The 10,261-nt window shown below is 44.3% G+C and overlaps 1 protein-coding gene across 1 annotated transcript; it reads right to left on the reverse strand.

Annotated features, from left to right (window-relative positions):
- Positions 1-500: 500 nt before the first annotated feature.
- scrn2 (secernin 2) lies at positions 501-9,668 on the reverse strand. Its single transcript, XM_076729350.1, has 9 exons — positions 9,329-9,668; positions 8,487-8,649; positions 7,143-7,324; positions 6,451-6,650; positions 4,708-4,923; positions 4,440-4,605; positions 3,022-3,202; positions 1,596-1,752; positions 501-890 (listed from the first exon to the last, which is right to left on the reverse strand). Exons 1-8 carry the CDS (start codon positions 9,331-9,333, stop codon positions 1,600-1,602), a joined length of 1,266 nt encoding a protein of 421 aa, XP_076585465.1. The 5' UTR covers positions 9,334-9,668; the 3' UTR covers positions 501-890; positions 1,596-1,599.
- Between the last annotated feature and the right edge of the window lie 593 nt (positions 9,669-10,261).

Genomic DNA, 10,261 nt, shown 5'->3' on the forward strand with positions numbered 1-10,261 from the left:
TAGAACAAAAAGTTCAGAGAGCTGAATGAATGAACTGCGATGCATATTCAAAAGACTGGGAAGAGACCTTTAACTACTAATATCGACTAATACTCAGTAGATCAGAAATGACAAAACAATAAATCCCACTGGATATCATGTCGCTTGGGAATGGTTGGATTTATGTTGACAAAATCAACACAAGCCAGGGTTAATGACAACAGCTCTGCTCAGTATTCGGCTTTACTGGCATCTGAAATGAACAATCACAGAGCAGGAGATGAGTAAATGTTGTTTTCTTAACTTCCCTGACACGCAGCCCCTAACCCTCACTGGGCTGGCTTATGTCACCGTTTTGGAGAAGCTTTCACCTCGCACACTGAAATGGAGAAATGGACGAGCTAAAATGAAGAGATTTACAAATTTAACCAGCTTAAAAAGATGTGATGTCGCACTCATATTACCAGCACCTACAGCCGCACCACCAAGGTGGCCAGAAAGCTCACAACACACTCAGGACAAACTATGCACATTCTTTATTAGATCCTTCCCTACAGGTAGCCATCAAATGACAGCCCATTCATTTGCAGCAACAGACGAAATGTTAAACAAATGCCACATTCACAGTATTTGTGCAACTTCACACAGCTCTACATAGACGCCCGTGTAGTCTACATCATTATACTCACTAATGAGGTGCAGCCATTGCTCCCTGGGTGACAGATGATTAAAATGTTCCAATCACATGTGTAGTTTAGACAGTTAGTCTGTGTTAATGATGGAATGGTGTCAGAGATGTGTGTTGTGTGAGTGAGGCGGAGGCCCATCTGACGAGGAACACAGAGTTTGTAACAGTCCCAGGGCCTTCTTTTGTGAACCGTGCGAGCGCTAGGGATGTCCACCTGAGGGCGCTGTAACAGAGGACAGTTACACACGTTAGGCATTCAGTCTCAAGGGATGTTCCCGTATTTGCATGCAAAGTGTCAGGACACCAGAAACGTGTAAGAATCAGAACCAAGTTGTCATTATGGCTGCGACCTTTTGATCTTATTGCATAAGTGCAGATAGGCTGTCACCCTCTTGTGTTTGTTTTGCTGTGCTTTGCTCTTCAGGAACATTGTCAAAGAATTGCTGGCACATGCCAAAAATGCACTGGAGGACAAAGGATCATGATCAGGTCTGTTCAGATTTCAGCAGTAAAAGACAGCTCTGACTGGTCTCGTGTATTTCAACCGTCTGTACCTGCACAGTCTGTTCCCTTTTCACAGACCAGCACAGGCTCTCAAGGATCTTGAAAATCATCATGAAATTGGATTTGAATCAGATGTGATTAAGTAGTGTGCTGCTAAGACGGAATGAGAAAGCAGAGCTCTCCACCCCTTTAAAGTGCTTTTTACACCATTTCCGTTATTTTCTTCTGGTTTTTGACCTGAGCCTATACAGATAACATATACTGTAACCTGCAATGCCACTGGATGTCATTATATTTTGATCACAGTCATGCATATTCATCACTTTATCACCTTTTTAAAGTTGCAGTTAGAAGTTTTCCCTTAACAGCATTGAGCATATTCATGCACAGTACAGCACCAAATGAAGCCCCTGAAGCCTCTCACCTCCTCACTGGTAGAACTTAATCTCTGTGTCCACGCAATCGAAAAACAAGTCCCCCAGCTCATCTCCTGGTATCTCTCCATTCAGCATGGCTGCAATCTCGCTCAGACACTGCGACTCCAGCTCCCTCAGAATCTCATAGATGGCTAAACCCTCATCCTGACACAGGGAGAAGAAGACAGACAGACAGACATATCAAAATGACAGTAACACCTGGGTCAAATAGTACTTGCGTATATGTTTTAAACTGTTTAAGCAGTGCAGTCATTTGATTCAATCCTAAACTATGGTCAAGCCCTTGCATGTCATGTATTTACTATACTACAATCCAGTTCCCACTCTCGGCTTGGTGAAAGTCTCATTCAACCAGACATCTGTGGCCAGAGACGCAGACTTAACGACAGCAGTTGCACACCTGCTATAATACAGCTCTATTTCCTTTGCAGGCTAATCTGGGTTTCTACAAACTACACCTGCTCACCAAAACAGCAGCAATAGTTGTGTCCCAATTTCCATAATACATACTGTTAATATACAATCTGTACTGTATACTAATTCCCATAGTGCAATGTTTTGCAGTTACTTCGACACACTTAACTGATCTGTACAAAGAGGAAAAGATGCAAATGTGATGGCTAATGTTAGCATTAGCATGCCGTGTAACTGACAATATTAAGTGAAATGATGCTGACTTCATTACACTTATTCTGCTGTTACATTATGTTTAAGCATCAACCACACTCACTTGAACGTTTTACAGCTATGAGTATCTATTTCCTTTTGGAATTGCATTAGTGTCCATCAACAGCACACTATTACTATATACCGTATACTTCAGTTGTCACTTTTCTGTGTGAATGCACAATACTGACATGCTGAAAACCTACTTTGAATGTGAATATAGAATGAAATTGGGAATTTGACTGCTTCTGTAAATAGCACACTTCTCTTTCTGCAACTGTCAATTTATCTTACGCTGCCTCAACTATTGCATCATAAGCTCAACGCGGGTTAAAATGTAACTGCTTCTAATATTTGACAGTGATTCAACAAAAAAAACACAAGTTATCTCTGACAGGATAATCAGCTGAACAGCCTCAGTGAAAAACGTCACCTTGTTCTGAAGCACTAATACCTCCCAGCATTCTCATGTTGGTCTTTGGTTGCAATGTAGTCATGACTCAAACCCTGCGCTTTGGCTCTGGATGTTTATGTTTAGTCTACGCTCACAACAAGTGTCTTGTCTGCACTGATGGTGAGGTTCTGTTGTGTTTTGCTCTGCGCTGGGAGTGTCAGTCCTGAGCTGTGCCACTCCTCTGTAATTAATCAGCAACCAATGACCAAGTTCAACGCTCAGTAAAATAGTTTGGAATGAATGGGAACTTCCAGCAGGACTATCATTGACCTAGGTTGTCCATCAGTGCCCACCGGGTTGGTCTCCATGTTGTTGAGCGCCACCTGGTGGGCCTTGTACAGGTCGTGTCTGCGGTCCACCTGGCTCTGAAAGCGAGGCTGCTTCCTGACAGGGTCGTCTGGGCCGAACTGTGGGGAGACCACCCTCAGCACTGGGGTGAAACAGTCCGAGAAGATAAAAGGCTTGAATATAGACCTACCAGGGTATGGGTGGGGTGGGTTTACAGGGAGAGGAAGAGGAAAGAGAAAAAGGAAGACTCAGAAACTCCAAAGTGGAGACAGAATGCAGAAAAAGCAAAGTTCAGGAGGGGAACAATATTGAGTTGCAACACTTTCATAATGTAGGCATTTGAAATTGAAATGACACTTCAATGACAGGAAATCCAATGGAAATAAATTTTGCTGATCGATCAGTGTAAAAGCCATTTCTACGCTAGGTTTGTCTATTCCATGCAGCTATTGCTGCTTGTGCTAACAACTTTGTTTCAGATGCCAGAAATGTAAAACAAGTCACTTCCATTGCAGTTTGTTCCTTCAGACAGGACATACCAGACAGCCTAGCAGCATGCAACTGAATTTAGAAAATTTAGGAAGAATGCAGAGTCCAACATGTAGAACATGTTTGCTCTCTATTGGTGGGAGGATCTGGGGGGAAATGCCAAAGTAGCAGTCGCATATTTAAGCACTGCAGTGGTCTCAGCAGCCAGCGAGGCACCATGAAACACATTCTGCAACATTTAAAACATCCAGGATATAGGCAGTGCTTTATTTTACAGGGCTATAATAATTTCTTGAACGTTTCCTGGAGAGAACTGTGTCATTTCATACTAATTACATTGTTCTTACATAACATAGAAACAATGTTCTGAGACAGATGTTTTAGTCAGTTCATTTAGTTTATCACTCATTTTCCTGGAAAGAACTGCCCCATTTAAGTTGAAGTATATACAGTGCATAAGGAAACCTTTCAAGTTTCCACAGTTTGTCTCACGTTCACAAAGTTCTGCAGGTGAACTTTGTGTTCATTTCAGCTGCAGTTCACTGACCCAAAACCTCAAGGTTAGTCTCTAGCTGAGCATTGGGAATTACTTGGAAGTCTATCAATCAACCTCTCTCTATTTTCCCTGTAATTAGTCACATGCTTCTTTAAATATTTTAACTTTTTGTTTCCCTGATTTCTGGTCTAAAAGAGAACAGCACACACATAAATATCATATGAATGCTGCTGCTGTTTGTCATTCAGGCTTTTCCAATATTACTGCAGGGCTGCATGAGACAGAGTTATTTAGAACAGCTAGTTTAAAAGCCTTCATGTAAAGGGAGCAGTATAGGATTGTATTTACAGCAGTTTATATGTGAACATTTTGTGGTAGAAATTAGATACTATAGTCTTAAATGGCATTGATAATCTAGAGGAATTCTTAGTGACATACCTGGAGGGGTCTGGGGTGGCAGTGAAGAAGTGGATGCAGGGCAGGCTGGTGTCTTTGGGTAGGACAGACACCATGCTGCCTGTGGTGCAGAAACCTCCAGAATCCATGCAGATGCCACTGGGCTTGTCCCTCAGAATGGACATCATCACCTCTGCCGTCACTGAGCCTGAGAGCAGACGCAGCGTGGCAAAGTAGATGAGTGTTAGACGGTTCTCTCAGGCTGATGTCCAAAGGCATTTTGGGAAATACAGGAGAGGAGCACCCTCACCATCATGTTGCTGGAGTAGCTCTGTGCCTCCCTTGTAGCGCTGTTTGGCCAGCTCCATCCTGGCAGGCGGGCTCTCGGGGCTGAACACCTGAGAGAAGTTGAACTCTCCCTCACCGTCCCACCAGCCCTGAGCCTGGGCCACGCTCCGCAGCTCCGGGTGCTCTGCCGAGACCTCAGCACCGATGGTCAGCTGATTGGAGATGTTCTTCACACCCTCTGAGAAGACAAAGTGGCTGTCAGCATTTGAAATAAGACACATCTCCTGTTTGGGAGTGCGACATTTGCCACATTTTCCACCAGAAAAACATGCTGTTTATGTAAGGCATGCTCCTTTGTGTTGTATGTGCGTAGACACTGAGCAGAGCAGCTTGCAAGGTTTATCTCCTCTTGACAGAATGATCCAACCCCGATGAATGAGCGTCTCTTCACCACAATTTCAGGATTCCCTGAATTATATGACACATCTCTATAAGCTGTGGTCTCATGTTGAAGAATGAAGAATGAACAAAGAGATCTGAATTGGCTTTATTTACTTTGTAGTTCAGCTTCCCACATTAAAGAGCAAATATGACTCATGTAAGTATTTAAATATTTCGTATGGATTTTCAACACTCCTGTGTGGTTTAGTGTTTATTTGCTCTTTAAGGCTGATTAAGAAGCCGCGCACTCAATGCATAACTTTAGCCTACTGTAGCCTTAGCCCTGCAGATGCTTTGAGCCATGCTAGCAGTGTGGTAGAGGGGGTCTGCGGGTTGGTCCACAGCTGTGCTCCACACTGAGCTGAACTCAAGTTTCTCAATAAGTACTGAGTGGAATTCCTTGTCAGCCTTTGGTGATGCCTGACATTTTCATCTAGCACTGCCATCAGGTCAAAATTTCAGGTTGACCAACACTTTGGTTGATGGCCAAATACATGAAAAACACACATTCCCATGTGCCTCGGCTGTAATTTATGTGTAGTGCTAATTAGCAAATCATGCTAACATTTTAATCTAAGATATTAATGGTGGTAAACATTACACCTGCTAAAAAGCAACATGTTAGCATTGACATTGCCATCATGATAGCACGCTGACATTAGCATGCAGCTCAAACCACCACTGTGTCTGGGTACAGCCTCACAGAGCTGCTGGAAAGCTGTCGAGTCAAAGATAACTCATTCACACTTACGACACTGTCTCAGAGTTCTCAGTATTTGACCTCTAGGTTGTACGATACACTCTTATTCTGTATTCTTAGTACTTTGTAGTTTTTGGTTTTATGTCCCCCCTAGAAGAGGGGTCCCTCCTCAGTTACTCTTCCTGATGTTTCTTCCATTTTTAGCCACATGAAACTGCTCAAATCGCTTGAGACACACATTACAGGTGTAAACACACACCCAAATGGTGCACGCTGTTAATGCCACAGCTTAATTTTAGCACAGTCAGGCAAAAAACAAATAGGTGTTTTGTACTGATTGAAGTCAGACAGCTTGGTGTGCTGGGCACTGAACTATGTCAGGAGCAAATTCAGGATAGAAATGTTAATGAGTAACAACCAATGTTGAAGCTGCACAAGGTTTGTGTGCCATATGTGCCATATTAAATTAAAAGAAAAAAACAGAGTACAGACAGTTTTGAGCAACAGTCTTCAGTCATTCAACTCTACATATAGCTGTAGTTGTGTGAGCATACGTTGACAGCTCAGCACCCATTGAACTAAACAAAATTGACCCCACATGCACCCTCCGCTCTGCATCCTCACCCGTGACCTTCTGCGCCACCCACAGCCGTCCAGCGGTTTCCAGGACCCAGGCCTCGTTGCGGTCCACCAGTAGAAAGGTGTTGTGGTAGCTGAAGGGTGCAGGATCCTCCCTGCACTGTCCCCCCTGGCCATGCTGCTCCAGGAGGTTGGTGATCACCGTCAGCGCCGCCCAGGCACTGTCACCACGCTCCAACCCCAGTCTGACCATCAAAAGTCATGCTGTGTTACTGCTCTTTACAAGCATCAGTTGCAGAGTCATAAATGTGAGTAAGTTATTTATTAATTCCAACAACTCTTTCATCATCATGTATTTATCTCCTTGTATCTGCTTATGAATTTACTGTCTGATCAGTTAGTCCTTCTAACTCACCATGCGGACCGGTGGACTTTGTTTACATGCTCCTCTGCCATGTGTCATAGAGGAAATGCTACTCTAAGTGCTACGCTTCAACAGCACTTACTACACCTGTCAAAACATGCTTGTGACAGTCTGCACACCCTTCTGATCAAAGCCTGAGAGGATTAACTTAATACTTCTACTGAATATCCAGTACCCAAACTGTACTTAATGAGGATGCAATAGCTGCTCCCATCAGCTCGGAAGATTATTTTTTCTTTGTTGCTAAAATTGGCTAAGCTGTTTATGATCCATATAGTTCTTTTTTTGGTGCCAAAAGGTTTTCAATGCTCACCGGACAAGGTCCATGCCCAGCAGAGCCTCTCCTGGAGCGATGGGCTCTCGGGTCCACACAGCCTCATTCCCAATACACACTCCTTGGTCGTTGGCTCCCATTTCAGCGCCCCACATCCAGGCAGGTTTGCTGAGGATGAGAGCGTGAGTCTGCTCCACCTGAGGGATCTGGATGTATGTGCACTGCAGACCACAATGAGTGAGCGAGAGACAGCTAACTTTAGGGTGCCAATTTCAGAGTGATATGTATCTGCTTCAGGACAAAAGTTCCATTAAACTGTCAGTTAACAGCCACTTTCCACATCAGTGAAACTCAAAGGGCAGAATTACATCCTCTTGCCATATATAAATGTGTCTTACCGATCCCCGAGTTGTCTTCAGAATGCAAAATCTTTTGGATGAGAAGTTGAATATATTCCCTAAAATGATCTTTTTTTTCCCCACTCGTACCACTCGCGGGTTTAGTTTTGCTTTAATTTGCCCAGGTTTTGAAATATCTGCGTGTATGAATGCAAGTTAGTTGGTGCTACAGAGAAAATTGAAAATGTTTACATTTCAAAAACTCAGCAGCACCATCTTTTTCACAGACAGTGCTCCTGTTACTGAGGACTGCTGGTCTGACGCACCGTCACACCGTATCTGGTGCTGATACTGGTGCAATGACATAGAGGAAATTAGGTTGTGATCTTTCGAACAATACCCATTTTCTATCTGTGGTAACAGCTTTAAGTTCGACCTTCAGCTTTGATGCTGAGGCTTTCATGAACAGAACAAGCTGTCAACAGTTGTGTAAAAAGTAGTTAAATGAAACCTGTTTACAGCGAGGACTGTGTGTTATCCTGTGACCAGGACACTGTTTCTGAAAAGACACGTTACCGCTGATTGTATGAAGGTGATTTGTTTTTAATGCTGCGAGAACCACAAACAAAATAGAGCACCATGCCTCTCCACTGTGGTTAGGCGGAGGCAGAAATCTCAAACCTGGCCAAACAAAGTAAAGCTGCACAACCGAGGGGTGAAAAGGAGAAAGGATTTAATCAGTGATTTCAAACTTTCCCTTCCCTTAAACATTAACACGAAAGAATGTCTCTACATAAAGACCCCATGTAAATATTTTGCTATTCTGTTTCAGAGTACCGTCTCAGTTACGGTACTCTTAGTTTGAGCAGTACGTTGAGCAAATTTATGATGTGAATCTTTTTATTTTTAATTCTTTTTCTGCAATGCAGCAGCGTGTGGAAGTGCACAGTGAATCAGTGAGAATGTGATGCATGAAGCCTGCTGTCAGTCAGCTGTGCCAACAGCAGCGGTGCTGTGGGGCTGAGGGAGTTCAGGGCTGCTTTACCTCCAGCATGGAGCCTGGAGGGTGAGACGCTGCAGGGTAGTGGGCCACCTCCTGCACCTCATCCCGGGGACGGTCGGAGTTCTTCCCAAAAATCACATGGTCATCGCGAGACCCAGGGGGCAAGGACACAAAACAATCACATGACATGGGAGCCTGTGCCATCCTGCAACAAAGAAACAACATAAAAAATGGGTGGGAAACAGAAGTGTGGCTGGCTCTGGCGGAGGAATTAAAAGTGCTGTCAAATAAGCGCTCATTCAACCAAGTAGCCACCTCATGTAAACAACCTGATTTCCAAGTAATTAAGAATCTGACAACGTGTTTGACACCCAACACAAGTGAGCCCACACCCTGTTTGACCATAATATGCATGTGTGGAGTCAGGAGGACGAGTCTCCTTCCATTCCCCACCCAGCTTTTTGCACAAAGTCAGACCGAGCCGGTGCACTGCCCATCCCTTTCACACAGGGATTAAGAGGCAGTCTTGTGCAGAGCACTTTATTGACTGTAATCTTCACAAATCCGACCGCTACGTTGCTCTATTATCGCTCTCGTCTCGCATTTGCGACCACGAATCGCTTTCGATCCGGAAATTGTGTCGCCGAAAGTGCGCTGATCGCAGCTGCAGGCTGTGGCGGAGCTCGGTGTGAGATCAGTGTTTGTTCCGGAGATAAGGCCTGACTGAGCGCACTGACACCCGCCGTCTCTTTCCGGAGCGGCGACGCGCCTGTCGCTGCGTGTCAGTCCGCCGTTTTCGGGGGGTTCAGTAAAAGGGTGAACTTCAGGACTAACAGTGTGTAAACTAGAGCTAGTCTGTGAACGCGGCTGTAGAAAATGTTTACCTCATTTGCAATGGTGAGAGCGGACGGCCGGCTGCGAGAAGGCAGGTTGTAGATACCGAGTCACGTGACCGAGAAATCCAAAGGTATGTACTTAAAGGTCTCGTCTCGTCTGGCCACAAGCACAGCTCACCGTCTCCCAAAGCGTCCAGTCCACACCTGTGAAAAGCTGCACAGCAGGCCTGATGATGATGTACCTCTTCATCACGAGTCTGCCTCCCCTTCGCCTGTTTGTCAGGGCTGTAAACCCACAGCCAGCCCGGGTTAGAGAGTCCCAGGGAGTCCCTGCAACACACAGACTGCAACTTAAAACAATCCAGTGTTACTGCCCTCAAGTTAACAGCAAAGAAACTCTTCTTCGCTTCACTCCTGCCCTCTCACCGTATCCATTGTAAAATAAGAGCATATAAAACTGTAATTATATGCAAAGTATTTGTTTCGCCATACTTGCTGATTATCAGCTTCACTTAAACTCATGAGTTCATGTCTGCGTGACTCAAAGTGATGAGCTGGACAGACGTCTTACCTTGCATTCACTAAAGTAAACAAATTAACATTTTCATAAGAAACCTGCAAGAGGGGCACTCCACCCATTTCAACACGAAGCTCAGACTGCTCCTCACAGCTCGGCCCAGCCTGTGGCAGCACCCTGATGGCTTCTGTAGGTAGCTTTACAAAGTTTGAAAAAATATAACCCTGATGACGCCATTGGGGTTAGGATTGTATGGAGCTGCATTATGGGAAATGTAGGATTCAGTGTTTTAGGAGTGTGATAGTAGAGATCATTAATCTTAAAAATGTGTCTCTTGGAGTCACACATAACTGCAAGTACAATATTAAATCACTGGAGTGGCCCTTTAAATTGGTCTGTTTCCATTAAATTGAATATATGGATTCATATTTGTTGTTGCTCTCTATGTCTATGTAGGTGTCAGA

Source organism: Chaetodon auriga, chromosome 4 (genome assembly GCF_051107435.1).
Source record: "Chaetodon auriga isolate fChaAug3 chromosome 4, fChaAug3.hap1, whole genome shotgun sequence".
NCBI lineage: Eukaryota > Metazoa > Chordata > Actinopteri > Chaetodontiformes > Chaetodontidae > Chaetodon > Chaetodon auriga.